This window comes from Nelumbo nucifera, chromosome 2 (assembly GCF_055504915.1).
Source record: "Nelumbo nucifera cultivar China Antique chromosome 2, China Antique-T2T, whole genome shotgun sequence".
Lineage (NCBI taxonomy): Eukaryota > Viridiplantae > Streptophyta > Magnoliopsida > Proteales > Nelumbonaceae > Nelumbo > Nelumbo nucifera.
This window is the reverse complement of record NC_142650.1, coordinates 109,485,699-109,506,041: the sequence shown is the minus strand read 5'-3', so window position 1 is coordinate 109,506,041 and position 20,343 is coordinate 109,485,699. Positions and strand designations below refer to the sequence as shown.

Below are 20,343 nucleotides of genomic sequence, written 5' to 3'. Positions count from 1 at the left end.
ACATGGCTAACAAGTTCTAGAATAATCAAACCGTGTTTGACAGGCATTTAGAAGAAAATTAATCAAACGCTCATAAGGATTAAATTTGTATTGAATCTTGCCTATTGATCATTTAAAATAATGAGGTACCTTATGTAGCCAAAAATTTCAGTTAGTCATGCTTGCATCATATCCTGTCTATTCAACCTAAGCACATAATTCATAATAGTTTGAAATGATTCAAAAATAAGTTTCTAGGGAGCATAAGCTTCAAAAAGCAACGCTAAAAAGTGATGATCGAAGCATGCTAGAGTTACCCCAGAAAATATCAAATTCCCCTAATCCCCCCACACTTAAGGTATACATTGTCCCCAATGTATATGACTGTGCGTACGATAGAAAGATGTAAGGGAACTTCCCTGAATGCCTTGTTGAGATCCTTCAGATGTGAAATCAGCTGCTAAACACAACCATGTTCCTAAAATTGAAAACAATAAAAATAACTGAACAAAAATAACTAAACACAATGGGTTGCCTCCCACAAGCACAATTGTTTAACTTCGTTATGCTCGATGTCCTTCTTGCTTCCTTAATTCAATGAATAATGAGGGAGGTCCAACGAGATGTCTACCAAGGAGGAGACATTTGCATCCTCATGGAACAACATTAATCTATGCCCATTCACTTTGAAAACCTTATTTGTATCGAGACTTTTGATCTCCACTGCACCATAAGGAAACACATTAATAACAACAAATGGACCCATCCACCTAGAACGCAACTTACCTGGCATGAGTTGGAGTCGAGAATTATATAATAACACCTTTTGACCAACCATAAATTGTTTCCTTAAAAGCAAATTATCATGAAACAACTTGGTCATCTCCTTGTAGATTCTCGAATTCTCATACGCTTCTAACCGTAACTCCTCCAATTCTTGCAATTGGAGCTTTCTTGCCTTGCCAGCTTCTTCTATGTCCATATTGCAATGTTTGATTGCCCAATATGCCTTATGCTTGATTTCAACTGGTAAATGACAAGATTTGCCAAAAACTAACCTATAAGGAGACATCGCTATTGGTGTTCTGTATGCGGTTCGGTATGCCCAAAGTGCGTCATCTAGACGTAGGCTCTAATCCTTTCTACCTGGATTCACCGTCTTCTCTAAAATGGACTTGACCTCTCGATTGGAAACCTCAGATTGTCCATTTGTCTGGGGGTGATAGGCAGTGGCGACTCGGTGATGCACCCCGTACTTTTTCAGCAAGGCTTCAACGACTCTATTGCAGAAGTGGGTCCCTTGATCACTTATGATGGCTCGAGGAATACGAAACCTACTGAAAATGTTAGATTTGATAAAACCTACAACACACTTAGAATCATCAGTTTTGGTGGCTTTTGCTTTCACCCATTTTTAGACATAATCAACTACCAAAAGTATGTAAACAAAACCACAAGAGGAAGGAAAAGGTCCCATAAAATCAATACCCCAAACATAAAAAATTTCGCAAATAAGAATGGGAGTTTGGGACATCTCATTTCTACGAGACAATGCACTTGTTTGTTGGCATCTTTCACAATTTATACAGAATAGGTATGCATCTTTAAATAAGGTTTCCCAATACAACCCACTATCTAAGACCTTCCTAGCAGTTCTTTTTGGCCCAAAATGGCCACCACAAGCATAATTATGACAAAAATTTAAAATCGACATATGTTCACTTTCAGGGATACATCTCCTAATCACTTGATCAGAGCAAAATTTCCACAAATAAGGTTCGTCCCAAACATAATATTTTGCCTCATACCTAATTTTATCCTTCATCAACTTGCTAAGATAGCCAGGCAAAATTCCAGTAACTAAGTAATTCACGATATCAGCATACCAAGGGACCATACCTTTTATTTGGAACAGTTGCTCATCAGGAAAAAGCTCAGAGATGGGAGAGGAGTCTTCATCTTTTACCAACCTGCTTAGATGGTCCGCCGCCAAATTTTCAGCTCCCCTTCGATCCTTGATCTCTAAATCGAACTCTTGGAGCAAAAGTATCCACTTTATCAGCCTCGGCTTTGACTCCTTTTTCGCCAATAAGTATTTCAAAGCAGCATGATCAGAAAACACAATCACTTTAGAGCCAAGCAAATATGAGTGAAATTTAGCTAAAGCAAACACAATTGCTAATAGCTCCTTTTCAGTGGTTGTGTACTTGCATTGTGCAGCATTCAGCGTCCTCGAGGCAAAGAAAATAACATGACTCTTCCTATCAATCCACTGACCTAGAACTGCTCCCACAGCATAATTACTCACATTGCTCATGATTTCAAAGGGCAAGTTCTAATCAGGTGGATGAATAATGGGTGCAATCGTCAGCAAATTCTTGAGCTTATCAAATTCTTCTTTGCATTCATCCCCAAAGTCGAAAGGCACATCTTTTTGAAGCAATTTAGACAATGGCAGGGCAATTTTTGAAAAGTCCTTGACAAACCTACGATAAAAACCTACATGTCCAAGAAAAGCATGCACTTCCCTAATATTTGTAGGGTAAGGTAAGCTCACAATCAAATCAACCTTTGCCTTATCGACCTCTATTCCTCTAGCAGAAATAACATGTCCCAACACAATGCCTTCCTTCACCATAAAGTGGCATTTTTCATAATTCAAAACTAAATTAGTTTCAACACATCTATCCAAAATTTTACTCAAATTATCTAAGCAATCATCAAATGAATCACCATAGACAATAAAGTCATCCATGAACACTTCAATGCACTTCTCAATAAAGTCAGAAAATATACTAATCATGCACCTTTGAAAAGTACCCGGAGCGTTGCACAGACCAAAAGGCATCCGTCTATAGGCGAAAGTGCCAAATGGGCAAGTAAACATCGTCTTCTCTTGGTCCTCTTGAGCAATCACGATTTGATAGTAACCTGAAAATCCATCGAGAAAACAAAAGAATGCCTTGCCAGCTAACCTTTCTAACATTTGATCTATGAAGGGTAAGGGGAAATGGTCTTTTCTAGTGGCTAAATTAAGTTTCCGAAAATCAATCACCATATGCCAGCCACTTTGTACCCTCATTGGGACCAGTTCATTATTTTGATTTCTTACCACAGTGATCCCAGTTTTCTTGGGTACAACATGTATTGGACTTACCCACTTACTATCCAAAATCGGATAGATTATCCCTTCATCTAATAACTTAAGAATTTCTTTCATTACCACTTCCTTCATCACCAGGTTGAGCTTCCTTTGCGATTCTCTGACTGGTTTGACACCATCTTCCAAAAGAATTCTTTGCATGCAAATTGATGGATTGACTCCTTTTATATTGACTAAGGTCCAACCAATTGCTGCCTTGTGCTCTTTCAGAACCTTGATGAGCCGTGCCTCTTGATCATCAGTCAACCCTTTTGCAATGATCACTGGCATTGTTTCTTCACCACCCAAGTAGGCATACTTAAGGTGATCTAGCAAGGTCTTCAACTCTAACTTCGGGGCCTGCAAAACAGAAGGCAACAATTTCTTATGAGAAAATGATGATGGAATATTAGAATTTTCTAACCTTGACTCCAATATTGGCTCCGAAGCTTCACAAGATGCATCTAGCTCTTCCTTCCTATCCAATTGTGCACTCAATTCTAGCTCCTCATTCATATCTTCTTCCCAAAAAATTTCCTGCACAATTGAATCAACAATGTCAACTGAACAAATCGAATGACATTTATTGGGGTACTTCATTGCTTAAAAAATATTAAATTTAACAATCTCTCCGTCAAATTCAACGGAGAAGGTACCCTCATCCACATCTATTTTGGTTTTGGCTATTTTCATAAATGGCCTGCCTAATAGAAGTGGAGCTGAACTCGTGATAGTGTCTTCCTCCATTTTCAAGATGTAAAAGTCAGTTGGAAATATTAGGTCATTAACCTGCACCAAAAAATCTTCAATAATCCCTTCAGAGTAAGCGTTAGAACGGTCAGCTAATTGAATGACTACCCTAGTTTCCTTTAATGGACCCAAATTCAAAGCACAATAGATTGAGTATGGCATGACATTGATAGATGCACCTAAATCTAGCATGGCACGCTCAATTCTTTTCTTGCCAATCACGTAAGGTAAAGTAAAAATACCTGGATCAACACGCTTTTTTGGCAGGGTTCTTTTGATGATAGCTAACATATTCTCCCCAAACCTTACCTTCTCATCACCTTTCAACTTCCTTTTGTTAGTGCACAACTCCTTCAGAAATTTTGTGTATTTCGGGATCTACTTGACGGCATCTAACAAAGGAATATTTATCTCCACCTTCCTAAAGGTCTCCAAAACTTCTTGCTCATACTCTTCTTTCTTAGATTTTTCCAACCTACTAGGAAAAGGTGGAACAATGGCATTAGAAATCTTAGGTAAAAGGGGATCAGGTTTTACCTTATAGGAACTCTCAGGTGGTTCTTGTCCTTCCTCCTCTTTCTGCTCTTTATCCACTTTCTTTGGTGAAGTAGGCTGTGATTGCAATTCCTTTCCACTTCTCAGCACCACTGCACTCGCATTCTCCTTGGGATTGACCACCGTCTGTGATGGTAGTTTTCCAGAGTTTTGCGCCTCCAACTTGCTAATAGAAGTAGCAAGTTGACTGATTTGGTTCCCTAAGTTCTGGATGCTAGCCCTTGTTTCCTGTTGGAATTGTTGAGTGTTAGTCGCTAGAGTCTTAACTATATCATCTAAAGACATACCTGAACTTGAGGGTTGAATTTGGGCTTGGGTAGGTGTTGGAATTTGTCTGTTGAAAGCTTGAGGCTGGAATCTCTATGGCCCTCCTTGACTTCCATAGCTCAGATTGGGATGATCCCTCCACCCAGGATTGTAATAGTTAGAATATGGATCATATTTGCATTGTGGTTGGCCAGGAAATCCTCCTACGGCATTGACTTGTTGCATTGAACTATCTTGCAATGATGGGCACATATCCATAGGATGCCCAGGAATCGAGCATATGCCACAAGCCTTAGCCACTTGTAATTGCCCTACACCCAATTGACGAACCAAAGTAGTTAGATCAGAAATCTGACTTTCTAGATTAAAATGGCTTACCTCATTAACACGTTTGTTAGCTCCATCTGTTCTTGCTCCAAATTGTTGGGAGTTTTCGGCCATGTTGGAAATCAATTCCCGAGCCGCCTCAGGTGTTTTGTTGACTAAGGCTCCTCCACTAGCTGCATCTACCATACTCCTATCCATAAATTTGAGTCCTTCATAGAAGTATTGGATTAAGAGCTGCTCGGGTATTTGGTGGTGTGGACAGCTAGCACAGAGTTCTTTAAACCTTTCCCAATACTCGTATAGTGTCTCACCACTAAACTGCCATACCCCACAAATCTCTTTTCTAATATTTGCAGCTCATGATGCAGGGAAATATTTATCTAAAAACATCCTATTCATCTCATCCCATGTACGTATTGAGCTAGGAGGAAGAATATATAACCAGTCTTTTGCTTTATCTCGTAAAGTAAAAGGAAAAGCTATCAGTTTTACTTGATCCTTAGTCATACCTTGTGGTTTCATGCTTGAACCGACGACATGGAACTCTTTAAGATGCTTGTGAGGGTCTTCACCTAGAAAGCCATGAAAAACAGGAAGCAATTGAATCAAACCCGATTTAAGTTCAAAAGCTACCTCGAGAGTGGGATATATTATGCACAAAGGTTGTTGATTCATGATTGGTGCAGCTAACTCCCTTAGCGTTCTTTCTCTATCAGCCATCCTTTCTTCCTCTTCAAAAATGGGTCTATCACAAGTTGGCAAGTCAATATCAGAATTCACCAAAGGACGTGAACGGTCCTTCCTTTGCTTCGCCTCCTTTCTCAAACGACGGGTTGTCTTCTCAATTTCAGGGTTATATTCTACTTCACCTTTTTGAGAAGCACGAGTCATAAAACAAAAGAGGTTAACACAAACAGAAGGCACGAAGCTAAGAAATTAAAATAGCTCACCGGCAACGGTGCCAAAATTTTGACGGGTTGTCAAAGCCCTCAAAATTAATGCTAGTCCCACCTTACAATAAATTTGTAGTAATAGTGGTACCAGGTCGAATCCCACAGGGAGCTAGTAAGTAATTTCTTAGCCGAATGTGCAATTTAAAGAGTCGGAAATTTGAATAATTAAAATTCTAAATTAACAAAAGAGTAATTAACAATTATTAAGGAAAATTTAGTCTTACCGAATTCTGATCCAAGGGTTTGAATTGGTCATCGATCATAGGTAAACCTCAGCAGTCTTGCAATTCAAGTATTTAGCCTTTGGATTTATTAGGATAGCCATAATAAATCTTGTGTTTTCCTAAATTAGTTGACCAAACCCAACATTCAATCAACACTTACCATTAACCGACTGGGTACGATAGCGTTCCATATCAATTAATGGTAGCAATAACCTCTGTGAAAATAGATAAACCAAAATAACAATAATTGAGATAGCTGCAATTGACCCATGAACAATTGACCCATAAAGATATTAACCTAATTGCTACTTATACCACTATTCGTGACAATTACGGATCATTGAATCATGGATAGCAGTAGAAAGATCAATATTAATTAATTTGTCAGACTAATCAACATTAACTTCCATAAAAAATATGCACAAGAATCAACAAATACTTGAATTAAAAGCAAGAATTCAAATTAAACACAACCTCACGATGACACAATTGAATCTAAAATCCCCCTTGAATCAGAAAAGAAAAGTTCAGCCACTCATGGTTGTCGATTCCTTCTTGCTTTGCTTCCCAGATGGATGGACTAATCTTCTGATTTATCGAGTGGCTGAAGCTAGTCCGCCCCCCGTTTATATAGCTTTAGGGAGAGGGCTGTTTTCCAACTCCCTTTAGGAGATTAGCCTCAAAAATAGAAAGTCCAAATTGGTTTTGATCTAATCCTATCCTATCTCTTATCTAGTAATCTCAATCCTCTTATCATTCTAGAATTACATTTGAAATTTAAATCTGATAGGACTCTTCATTCTTGAATTCGAGTTGGGCTTCTTTAATAATTTGGGCTGCTACAAGGCGTTTCTGCGAATTGGGCTTCAGCTGTGAACTAGGCTTTACTACGAATTTTCTTCGACTTCAGGCCAGATTTTGACCTCGATGCAGATCGAATCTGTCAAAACCCAAAACACGAGAATTATGGAGTTCTCTCTTATCGTTATATTGCATCTTGAATCATCCCAATCGGAGTCCGAATCTCAGAGTTATGCCCAGATTAATTAATGGTGCCGAAACTGTGCAAAATCATCCGATTAGCCTTGTTTTCTTCCTGTCACCTTCTGGCTTGCCCTGAATCGAAATAACAGAGTAATGAGTCCAATTAAGTGTTAATTTAGTGTAAAAAAATGAATATTTGGGGATAAAAAAATAATAATTTTTATTCACATCAGTGGGTTAGATGGGTTGGGTTAACACTCAACCCAAACCGAACCCAACCCAACCCGCCCAATTGCCACCTCTATGTGTCTTCAAAGTAAGTGCCCAACTATTTCACCAACCCTTGCATGGTGGCATGAGTTGAAGAGGTGCTACCATGACTACATTCTTGTGTCACTGAATAGGCAATTTTTTTCCTATTTTTGGTAGGAAGCAGGTGAGTTTATCCTTCCTTTGAACACCATTCCACCAAAACTTCATGAAGATTTTAGATCTCAATGGCGTTTAGGCCCTCCAGATGATGTTTTAGTTTACCCTTTGTTGAGAGGACAGTGCATGGTTGATTTTCAATGAAGAACTTGTAGCCCGAACTGAGAGTGTAAATGCCTTTCTTGTTTTTTCAATAGTAAGGTGTCCTTAGAAAGGTGAGTAGATAATAATGTTTGGGAAATATGAGGAATTCAATCTTCTTGGAAGATCATATTGAGTCTGTGTTGATCCCAAACACCCTGGTTGTTATTGAGCTCTACCACATGACAGAAAGGCAGCAAGAGCACTGAACACATAGAACATCTCCTATTGGGATGAACTGGAGATCTTGATATCAAACACATAGAACACTTCATTACTCCCACTTCACTTACAACATTAACCAAGTCTATAGACTCTAGTTGCTTAGTTTGTCAACCAGTAATAAGCTCTAATAACATGAGGCCATAGCTGTAGACATCAATTTGTCCAATTGTTTTCTTATTGTATCCGTGTTTTACAATCAAATAATAGAAATTCTTTAAGCGATTTTCATTAAATAAACTAGCACCAAAAGTAACCATATACATTTAAAATGCATGTATATGATATGTTATGTTTGTGCCTTGAATTCTTTGTGGCGACCCGCTTCATGAATCCGCTCCGAATTAATTTGAAAAAAATCCGAAGGCAAAATTTCATAGTGGTTTGTGGTGGATGCATAAGCCCGTAGCCCACCACAAATCACCCGCGGCGGTATGGACCTAAGCCATATTCATCTTATAGGTCTTAACTGAATACAAAGAGTCATGTATTTTTTGGTGGTTTTCTCTCTTGTATACAGAAGGCGGAGTCTTGAGTGATATTGGGTGTATTTTGGGGCTTAGGGTTTTCTGTGAGAGCACAACTCTATATTTCTTCTCCATTACCTACTACATAGTGGATTTCTATTCCTCCACGTAAATTTGTGTGTTCTCTGTGTTTGCTTTCTCTTTATCTCAATTTTATTTTCATTTGAGTGCCATTTCGAATATGTTTTCTTGGGTTTTTTGCAAAAAATTGGTATCGTAGCCCTATTTTTCGTTTGGCACTTATAATGTCGTCAATGAAGTTTGATATTGAGAAGTTCGATGGTAGCATCAGTTTCAATATTTGAAAAGTCGAGATACGTGCCACTTAAGGTCAAGAAGGACTACACAAAGCTCTGTACGGGAAGGAGAAGAAACATGTAACTATGAGTGGTGAAGAATGGGAGGAGTTATATTTTAAAGCCCTAATCACAATTCGGTTACTGCTATCAAAGAAAGTTTTGCGGGAAGTCTTTCATGAGAAGACCGTTGCGGGTTTGTGGCGACAGTTGGAGTCTCTATACTTGTCAAAATCTCTTACTAGTAAGCTCTACTTGAAGCAACGATTGTTCCTATTTCGGATGGTTGAAGGTACACCCATAAAATCTAATATTGATGAATTTAACTCTATTATCATGGACCTGCAAAATATTGATGTTAAGCTTGAATATGAAGACAAAGCCTTTTTGTTACTCTATTCCTTACCACCCTCATATAAATCTTTTAGAGAGTTTGTCATTTATGGAAGAGACACCATTAGTACAGAGGATGTTAAAAAGGCATTACTCTTTAAAGAGGTGATTGATAAAGACTTGACTATTTGTTTGCAAGACTCAGGATTGTTTGCAAGAGGGAGGTCTAAGGATAAGGGCTCAAATGGTAAATCAAAGTCTAGGTCAAAATCTAGACATAAGAACTTGACCTGCAACTATTGTCACAAGAAAGGGCACATTAAGTCAGAATGTTATAAGTTGGAAAATAAAAATCAGAATGAGGAAAAGAAAAAGAATAACTCTGTTGAGGCTAGTGTGGCTGAGTATGAGAATGTGGATGTTTTCTTAGTGACAGATGATAGAACCAGATCCAAGGATGAACAGATTCCGGATTCAGGTTGTTCCTACCATATGTGTCCCAATAGGGACTAGTTCTCCACCTATGAATCTATTAATGGTGGAGTTGTATTGATGGGTAATAATGCCTCTTGTAAAACTATGGGAAAATGAACAATTCGAATTAGAATGTGATAGCTATAATTATATAACCCTAGAAAGTGCACTAGTTATCAAGTAGTATAAAGATATCGTTCCCACGAGGATTCAACAAAATAAGTATTAGAACTATAGCTTCCCTCAATTATTTGGACAACCGAATTTTGGATCTAACGATAGGAACTACTGAAAATTAAAGATAGAAAAAAAAAAAGAGATAAAAACAACGGCAATCAATGACTGAACTTGCAACGATTTAACTGAAAGTGCCAGGACTATTGTTCCACCTAACCTTTTCAATGAATATCAATTTATTAAACTAACCAAGATAATTTATTATTTTTATAAGCTGAAGTTTTTACTAATTTATTTAATATTCCCTTCCAGGATATATCAAACCTATTTCTATCAAGTAACCCTTCGATTCCTCGATTAGAGTTATCGAGATAAAAAGTGCATTAAGTTCTATGAAAAACGTATATCATCAGATGAATCATGTATATATATTCCTATATACCATTCAATTCACACTATGAATTATTTAGTCTATTATATGAATTCCCCTTCCGGTTCATTTACATAAACCAAATCAACTAAGAGGTGGCCAAGCTCCTAATTGCATTACGCATAATAACTCATAGACAATATGAAAATAAAAACAGCTTGGCTGAATTAAATAAAAATCAATCCATGGCCGTGGTTAGGTTTTTCATAGCCCTAGTTACAAATAAATTAGTTCATGATAAAGGAAATTAAACAAACAAGGTATAAGAAAGAACTCATGATGACGCTCTTGAGGTTGAGATCAATGAACTTCTTCTCCTTGCTGCCGCCTTCCTCTTTTTCTCCCACTTGGGCTACTGACAGCTTCCCTGAGGGCTGATGCTCCCTTAGAGGATTCTTGATTGATCCAGTGATTGATGCCTTGGTGCTAGTCCGCCTTCCCTTTATACAAATTTAGGAGGAGGGGCTGTTTTCAACTCCCTTTTGGAGTTCTTTCTCAAAAATAGAAAGTCCTAATTCCTAAGGATTAATTTAGATCTAATCATATCCTATCTCTTATCTGATAATCTCAATCTCCTTTATCTTTCTAGAATTACAGCAAAAAATTGAATCTGATAGGACTCTTTGCAGTTTCCTTATTCTTGTATTCGTATTGGGCTTTTTCAACGAATTGGGCTTCTGCTGCAAATTTTCTCAGACATCGGGCCCGATTTTGACTTTGATGCAGTCTGGATCTATCAAAACGCAAAACATGAAAGTTGTAGAGTTCTTCCTTATCTTTCCAATGCATCTTGAAACATCTTAAGCAGAGCCCGGATGGGATAGTTATGCCCAGATTACTACACGATGCCGGAACTATGCAAAGTTACCCGATTAGCCTTGTTTTTCTCCTGATGCCTTCTTTCATGCCCTGAATCGAAATACACGAATAATGAGTCCAATTAAGTACTAATTAAGTATAAAAGACTGAGTATTTAGGGATAAAAATATGATAATTTTTATTCTCATCAAATACCCTTACACTTAAACCTTGCCCGTCCCCAGGCAAGACAAAATTCAAGCAAAAATAAAACAAGAACAAACTAACTATCCTTCCAATCTTTAAACTCAACTCTCCTTTATCTTTCTCCACAAATATTCTAGGTTAACTATTGCAAACCGTTAAATCAACACAACCAAGTCATACACGACTTATTCATCAGTCAATCCAATTTTTGCTACTGCAAACCAGGTAGTAAATCAGGGAAAACCTCTCTTTTAATTTTATTTTTTTTTTTTTGGGAGTGAGTGCATTTTATGCTCCGTCTCACTTTTGGATCACTCAGCCAGTAGGTGCATTTTATGCTCCGTCCTACTGTTGAATTTGCTGGCTAGTAGGTGCATTTTATGCTCCATCCTACTATTGAATTACTTGGTTGGTAGGTGCATTTTATGCTTCATCCTACCAATTGTAGCAATGGTAAAACAACTATCCCATTTACTTAAACCTGAATTTAAGACTACATTAACTGGAAATGGCTTCAGATAAGTCATGTACTCTTTGATCGTACCTCATTACTAGGTTCACAAAAATTTTCCTCGAACATTGTTTCAATTGATTTCAAAAGAGTTGAGGTTTTGATTTTTTTTTTTGGTTTTTTTTTGAACTTAATTAAAATCCTATACTCTCCCCCCCCCCCCCCACACTTAGTCTATGTATTGTCTTCAATGTACGGTAAAAAGAAAAGGTGGAAATAACTTAACTATAAAAACAAGAAGAGAAACAAAAGGAAAAACAAACTTCCCTGTTTTTAATCATAAACCGGATCCTCCAGGTCTTGTAGTTGCAACTTCTGATGTTTTCCCCTCTCATCCATCATGGGTGGGTTTAAATCTGGAATAGGGGCCTGCACAATGGATGGGAGGAGTTTTCTATGAGATGGAGGTAAACTAATTGGAGGTGTTTCAATGGAAGGTCGCAATTGCTTGGTAGAGGTCGGTCCATCCAATGGTAAAAATTTTCCTTATCTTGTCTTGAACTCTTCTTGACGGGCCTCCAAATAGTTCAAAACCTCCTTAATTTCTTCATCTAAGACCTGCACATTTTTACAAGAATTAAGAATGCAACTTTCTAAAGGATCATCTGATTTAGATGCATCGACTTCACCTGCCCAAACATCAATGCAGTCAATTGCATATATTTCATGTTCAATTGTGTTGGGATACTTCATGGTTTTAAATACATTATATACTACTTCTTCACCATTGATTCTAAGAGTAAGTAGACATTTCTGCACATCAATTAAAGCATTACCAGTAGCAAGAAAATGTCTCCTAAAATCAAGGGCATTGTCCTATCTTCCTCCATATCCAACACAATGAAGTCAGCAGGTATAATAAAATTGCCCACTTTGACTAAAACATCTTCTACTATTCCCCTAGGATATTTAATGCTTCTATCAGCTAATTGCAAGGTAATAGTAGTAGGTGTTAGTTCATGCAACCCAAGTTTTTCAAAAATAGAATATGGCATTATATTTATACTAGCACCTAAATCACATAAAGCTTTCTCAAACTCAGTATTTCCTACGGTGCAAGGAATAGAAAAACTCCCTGGGTCCTTGAGCTTTGGGGGCAATTTATTTTGAAGAATTGCTGAACATTCTTCATTAAGTTTCACCATTTCGCACTCCTCCCATTTCCTTATATTTGAAATTACCTCTTTCAAAAATTTGGCATATTTTGGCATTTGTGACAATACATCAAGAAGATGAATGTTAATATGTATTTTTCTAAACACTTCTAAAAATTTTTTGAATTATTTATCCAAGTTAGCTTTCAAAACTCTTTTAGGGTAGGGGAGAGGAAGTTTAATAGCATCTAAATTTAGTTTAGATGTACACCCTTTGATCTCCATTTGTGAATCATCTACCTCAACTTTTTGATCATCATCATTATTCTCGCCAATAGTCTTTCCACTTCTCAAGGCAATGGCATTCACTTGCTCCCTTGGGTTTTTCTCTGTATTGCTAGGCAATCGTCCCTCTCTTCTTTCTAACAACATGCTCACAATCTTCCCCACTTGAACTTCTAAGTTCTTAATAAATGCCTCTTGATTTAAGAATCTCTTTTCGTGATCTTGGAACTTTGCTTCAGCGGTATTAATGAACTTAGAAATCATGTCCTCTAAATTTCCCTTCTTTTCTTGTGGGGGCGGCTGTTGTTGAAATTCCATGGGTGCTTCTTGTTGGTTGTTATTCCATGAAAAATTCGTAAGCCCGTAGCCCAGCTAATTTCACATTGTTGGGATTTGAAATCATTGCATCCTCAAGCAGTGAAGCAATACCTCGCCGATCTTGAAGAGTTGAAAATTGAGTATTGTCCAAACTTTCATTCGTTGAAGGGCATCGGAGGTCTTTCTGCCCTAAAAGTTTTGGTGATAAGATATATGCCAAAATTGGTTGAGCTACCAGAGGAGCTGGGAGAACTCAAATCCCTTCCAGACATTTCTATTTTTCATTGCCCCAATCTGCCATATCTACCTGAAGTTATGCAGCATCTAACAGAACTACAGCTTCTACGTATTCAAGAATGTTCTCTAACTTACAGGGCAGATGCTCAAGCAATATGGGTGAAGATTGGCCTAAGATATCCCATGTCCCAGATTTACAAATATCACAACCACGAGATCGTTGATTTTTATATCAATTAGGTTCTTCCTCTTCCTCTTCCTCCTCCTCTGGTTCGTAAGTCACTTTATATTATCCTCAGAACCAATTTATTGGGCTTATTTTTACTTTTAGTTAATAGTTGATGTTATAGCCTTTCTTTTAATTTTAATGTTCAACTGTGACAGGTATAGGCGAGGAGCACCACTTCTTATAACAACTCGAGAATCACTTGATTTAAATTTGAAACCTCTGATTGTGGACAACACTTGTTACTTATTAGGGTTCAAGAGCATTGTGTAGCAGTTGAAAGTTTATTCCTTGATGTACTTAATGGTAATAAACTATTATCTCTATTCATTCACTCGGTCCATACTTTGAAATTTCTAATAAAATATATAGGAAAGCATATTAATCATTTATTAATTATTCATTAATTTCTATTTTCTCCCATGGGGAAATTGATGTATGGATACTTCACGCTATGAAATTTATGAAATCTGCATACATTCTGCTTTCTTTTCAATTATAAAATAGGGAAGGTTTTAGATAATTATCAGAAATAGTAGGGATGCTTTAAGACATTATGTAATTAGCTAAACCATAAAGTTAGTTTAGGAAATTTGCCTTATATATATTATGAACATCAATAAAAAGTACATAATAGCAAAATACTTCAAGAGAAGAAGTGGGTAGGGATCATATTCCTCACCCCCATCTCCAATTATAAAATAAAGCTCAGTCTCCAACTTCGTTCCTCATCGGGGATAAAAGTTGTCCTCCATCCTCGATCCCCAATGGGGACAGGTTCCCTGTGGGGACCCGAATCCTCGAATTTTTTAGTTCACAATATTTTTTGAAAAATAAATTTACTTAAAATAAATAAAAAATTTACAATATAAATAATATTATTATCAATAATCTAAAAATATTATATAATAAAATATATTTAATATGAATAATATTTAATATATATAACCGGGGTTAGGGCTAGGCGAGAACCTCATTCCTCATCCCCGACCCTAACCCGATCGAGGATCCCAATTAATCCTCGTCTCCGCCCCCACCTCGCCAAAAAATCCCCATCCCCGACCTCATCGGATTAGGGAAGTTGGGTACCAATCGGGGATGGGGAAAATTGTCATCCCTAAAGTGGGGGCTGGAGCCCAAATATTTGTGTAAAGAAGATCAGGTGGACCATCACTTAAAGAAGTAGATGAAGGTAATGAAAAGCAGTGCATCTTCCTTACTAACACGAATCACAAACAGAGATAGACAATCGTGTAGTGGAAGTAGGTAGATCATTATGTTGAACAATGTGATGAACCAACCACAACTACATCCCCTGCTTCTGTTACAACATCCTCCCCTTTGATTGTTATTATAGATTTTATAGTTGTAGTAAGTGGGCTTTTGGTTGAGATGGAACTTTGGACTAGGAGAAGTTACGCTAAGAGGCAACATTGACCATAGGTGCCTATAGTTTTGAAATAGGAATCGCTTTAGTCAAGCAGGTTTCTTTGACTTAAGAGCAATTCATGAAAATCCTCATACAAGATTGGATCAACTTCCATCAGCATGTGGCTTGTCACATGGCCATTGGATATACCAACATGTTGAGGATCAAATGAGGGCCTATGGCCACTCTACCATCAGTAGGAACTTGACTACGAGAGAAGAGTGGAGATCATCGACCCACCATTATTTAAAATTTGTCTTGTTTGCCTCCTATTCCACTAATCTATCGATAGAGAAGTCATCAAAAAATCCTATAGTATCAGAGAGACAGAAGCTGCCAGAATTGAAGACGGGGTAGTCGGCAACCTCTGAACAACTCCTCAGAGTTGGCAGCTAAGGCACCAAAACAAGTTGCCTCTCATTTGGTGGGGGTTCATGATAATTGATTCAGTGGTAAAGTTAAGGTTGTGTATTTGTCCAATAAAAGGGTTTTTTAGGATTTGTTTTAAAAAATATAAGTCACATGATGTCACATGTGAGTTTATGATGGAGAATTAATGGTTGGAAAGGTTTTAGATAATTGTCAGAAATAGTAAGGGTACTTTAAAACAATATGTAATTAGCTAAATGATAACCCTGCATTTATTTGCCTTATGTGCATCAATTCAGAGGTATTTCCGGCCTTAAAAAGTCAAAATGTGTCATTTCCCTAATTAAAATCAATTATGTGACCTCTGAGGGTCTCCGTGCAAATTAGGTAGAAAATTGGGAAGTTTTCATGGCTGAAAAACAGTTTTTGGGAAGATGGTGTGAAGTTCAGCTGAGAAAGGGGGGGTTTTGTAAAGAACTAAGAATAGGCGGGCGCCTCTTATCTGCTCGACCTAATTGGCGCCCATCCTATTGTATTACCATGCTCCCCTCTCCTTAGCAAACCCTAGGGAGCCTTTTTAACCTAATTTTTTCACTCTTAGCAAACCCTACCCACACCTAGGTGTTTAATCTCCACCCTCCACCTATTTTAGTCTCAACCACTCATTTTAGAGCTCTCCTTTAAAGCTTTTAAACCCTAGGGTGCCACCTATTCTGCTAATCCTCACCATTCAGCTCCCCACCATTAAATCTTAGCCACTCTCTCCATCTTATATCCCAACCATTCAATTTAGGGCACCATCTATTCTTTTAATCTTATTCCTTCAACCCTTGATGTTCTAATCTATACCCTCCATTTCTAGGCGCCAAATCTCAGCCCTACATAATATTGGGTGCCCTCTCCTTTTTATTTTCAGTCATAGGATCACCCCAAAACCATCTTAGCCATCCATAAGAAACCCTAGGGCATCCCTAACTTTGCTAAAACCTAGCTGCCGCCCCCATCTTTCTCCCTATTTCTAGTTATGTCCACCATTCTCTATAAAAAGGTTCCCAGGGGCCCTATAGAAGGGGTTGGTCAATTCACCTAGGTAAGAAGGAAAGCTGATCTTGAGAAGTTTAAGGGTAGAGGAAGAGGAGAATGCCCAAGCAAGAGGAGGGGTTCCTACTTGCAGTTTTCCAACACCACTACTGCCACCTCTTGATTTGAATCCCAACCATATTTTCTTCAGTTTTAGAATTACTTTCTATTCTTTAATTTTCAGTTTAATTTTTCCTTCTAGCAAATTTATTTTTATTAGATTTAATTTGTGTTTTATTTCTTTTATGCAGATCTGAAATTCGATCAGGTAAGATGGAAGGCCTAGCTCGAGAAGTTCAAGGGTCATAGGAGAGATCCGGAGACTACTACCTCTAATCAGATTCTCAGACATTTTTATTTCGTTCCTTTTATTTATTTGTTTCTATTATTTATTTTTATGCACTTGTTATTCTCAGTACTGTTTGAATTTGGTTTTAATGAATTCCATTTTTTTCTTTTTAATTAATTAATTTTATATTTCTATAACTCCCCTTTGTGTTCCCTCTCCCGAATCTAAGTACATAATTATTTTACCCTTGCCTCCCTGTGGATACGACCCGTTCTCATACTTTACTGCGTTAGTAGTTGCTTGAGAATCAGAATAAAATTATAAATAATAAAAATGATGTTCCGAAGTAGTTAATGAGACGCTTTCGGAGACACCAAGTTTTTGGCGTCGTTACTGGGGAAGCACGGAGAAAAATTTTTATTTACATTTTCCGAATCTGTTTCACTATTTTTTCTTTTTTGTTTCATTACTTGATCCATTATTTCCGTTTAGTTCTTGTTTCTCTATGACTCTGCAGGACCGAATAGCGAAAGGTGGGGTACTGGAGCGTTGTGGGACTGTGGGACAGAAGAGAAGAGAAGAGAAATTGGATTGCGTTTCAGGTGTAGTCATTTCATTTTATTTTTAATTTTCTTATTTTTATTTTCAAACTCTTTTTTTTATAGAATAGTTATTTTTGAATTTTTAATTAAGTTTTTTCTAGATCTGATTTATTTTTTTAGTATTATTTTGCTTCCATTTTGTTTCTAGATCTATTCTTCTTTCTTTATTTTCATTTCTTGTTCGGTTTTTTTGCTTTATTAGGTTTGTTTTTTCTTTTATTTCAGATTAAAAAAACAAAAATAATCGTTTATTTTATTTTATTGTATTTCTTGCAGCATAATTTTCTTTTGTTTATTTTATTCTATTTTATTTTCGGTTTAAATTTTAGATTCGTTTTTTTCTTTTATTTTAGATAAAAAAAAAACAAAAAAACAAAAAAAAAGAAATAAAGAAATTTTCGTTTATTTTATTTATTTTTGTAGCATATTTTTCTTTCATTAATTTTATTATCATATTAATTTTTAGATTTGTGTTTTCCTTTTATTAAAAAAAGCAAAACAAAAAAATACAAATAAAAAAATTTCTGCATATTATTTCTTTTGTTTATTTTATTTTCAGTTTAATTTTTTTCTTTTATTTTTTCTATTTCTTGCATAATTTTCTTTTTGATCATTTTATTTTTAGTTTAATTTTTAGATTAGCAATTAGTTTGTTAGAATTTTATTGGTAGTTGTTAATTCTATTTATCACAATTAATTGTTGTTTTATTTTCTGTTTGCAATTATTATTTGTTGGTTTATTTAATTTCTTTTCTTTTAGTTGTTAAATTGAACAATTAATTGCTAAATAGGAAATTGTTGAAATTTTCAAATTTGAGTTTAAATTTGAAATCTGAGTTTAAATTTTAATTCGAATCTGAATTTGAATTTCAAATTTCGAAATTTAAATTTTACATTTTTGAATTTAAAAAAATTGAAAAGAAAAAAATAGAAAAATGATAAAAATTAAAAGAAAAATCAAATTTAAATTTCAGGAATCATCACTGCCTTACCATGGTGCTTACATTAGAATCTCTGCTTACTATCTCTGATCTCCGAGAATTTCATTGGGTGAGAGCTAAGGATGGTGGTTGAAGGAAAGGATTTACAGAGATTTACAGGGACCTTGTTCCAACCTCCTATTTTCCGTTGTAATCAAGACGACAAGCTAGTGTGGTCTTCTATCACCACTTCCCACGATCGACTTCAGTCATGACAAGGCATCCGTCTACCTTCATCTTCCTTGGGCATCATTAGACAACGATCACAGGATTGTCGCCATCATACCCCAACTCAACAAGCAGGAGCCTCCGACCTCATGCCGGTATGGAAACCTGGTCTAGTAGGAGTTCCCCAAAATTCATTGACAGTGGCAACAAAAGTTCACGGTAGTGGGAGTCTTCCTGAGCACTTTTCCCTTCCCCTGGTTTGTTCTTTCCTCACCACCACTGCCACTACCAGATTCGTCTCTTTGGTCCCATCTGAATACAGAGCACCGTCTCACTACTAGAACCCTTCCCACTCTCATTGCAATCTCTCTCTCTATCCTTTTTTCCCTTTCTTCTTCTTCTTCGAGCATTCCTTTACCTGCTGCCTGCCTCAACAAATGGAGAAGCATTGCGATGTCGTCACGGAAGGGAACATTAGAAGTCCGATATTGATGCTTGGTTTGTTGCTGAATGAATTTCACCTTTTTCTTGTCTATACGATTATCATGCATCCTCTATCTATTTTCTTCTCTTCATTTATTTTTAATCATAAATCTACTTCTCTATTTTTCTATGTTTTGATTTTTGTCTCAGGAAGCTGCTAGATTGTCTGGTGACCGTTTTTTTTATGCCATTTTTTTCTCTTCTTTTGAGAATCTCTTTTATGGCGCACCTGTCTTGCCTTCCGTGGTATTTGTAGCTAAATTGTATTGCCGGTATCTTGGATCCACTTCTTTGTTTTTCTTCGTTTTTAAGTCTACCTCTAGAAGTTGTTGGATCGCTTTGTGATCAACATTTTGATCCGAGTATCATTGCCATGTTTTCTTTTTATCTTCAATCTCTTGAATTTAGATCCGTCACAGTGCTTTAAGGGGGGAGGGGGGGCCTTTTCCCTGCCCTCGAATCTTGCGGCCTCTTTTTTCTTCTTTCACGGAAGTTGGCGTTGCCGAAGCCTATTCCTATCGTGCTTTTGTTTGGATTCGAGATATCACATTCTTGCAACATCGTTCTCATTCGAAAACAATTTGAGGTCAACCTAGTCCAATGCCTTCCCAAGTCGTAGTTGATATATGTGGAACCCTCCCAAATTTGGTGGTATCTTAATCAGATCTGTTATTTTTCTTTTTGTATATATTGTTTATTTTGTTTGCAGGATTCTTTGTTCTTGACCGATGCCGTTGGAGCGATTTCCAGTTCATCATGAATAGACGCGGTGCTTCAAATCGAGGAGTTAAGAAGGTAGTCTTGAATTTTCATAGGGGACCAAAATAATCTTCGACTCCAAAGGTACACACATGCGATAGTTCCGAATTTCCATCCAATTCCAATTCATTCATGTTTTCTTCAACTCCAAAGGTACACACATTCGACACTCTAAACTCCCATCGATTTATTTTCATGTTCTCTGCTGCAACTTTGCTATCGATAGGCCTTTTAGTTTTACCTTACTACAAAAAAAAAGAGTATATCATTAAGTTTAATTTCATGTCCCTGAGATGTA

At 36.9% G+C, this 20,343-nt stretch overlaps 1 protein-coding gene across 1 annotated transcript; it reads right to left on the bottom strand.

The window, feature by feature from the left end:
- Positions 1-568: 568 nt before the first annotated feature.
- Positions 569-2,296, bottom strand: LOC148802778 (uncharacterized). Its single transcript, XM_088897987.1, has 4 exons — positions 1,788-2,296; positions 1,126-1,313; positions 766-1,005; positions 569-702 (listed from the first exon to the last, which is right to left on the bottom strand). Exons 1-4 carry the CDS (start codon positions 2,294-2,296, stop codon positions 569-571), a joined length of 1,071 nt encoding a protein of 356 aa, XP_088754113.1.
- Positions 2,297-20,343: the final 18,047 nt, after the last annotated feature.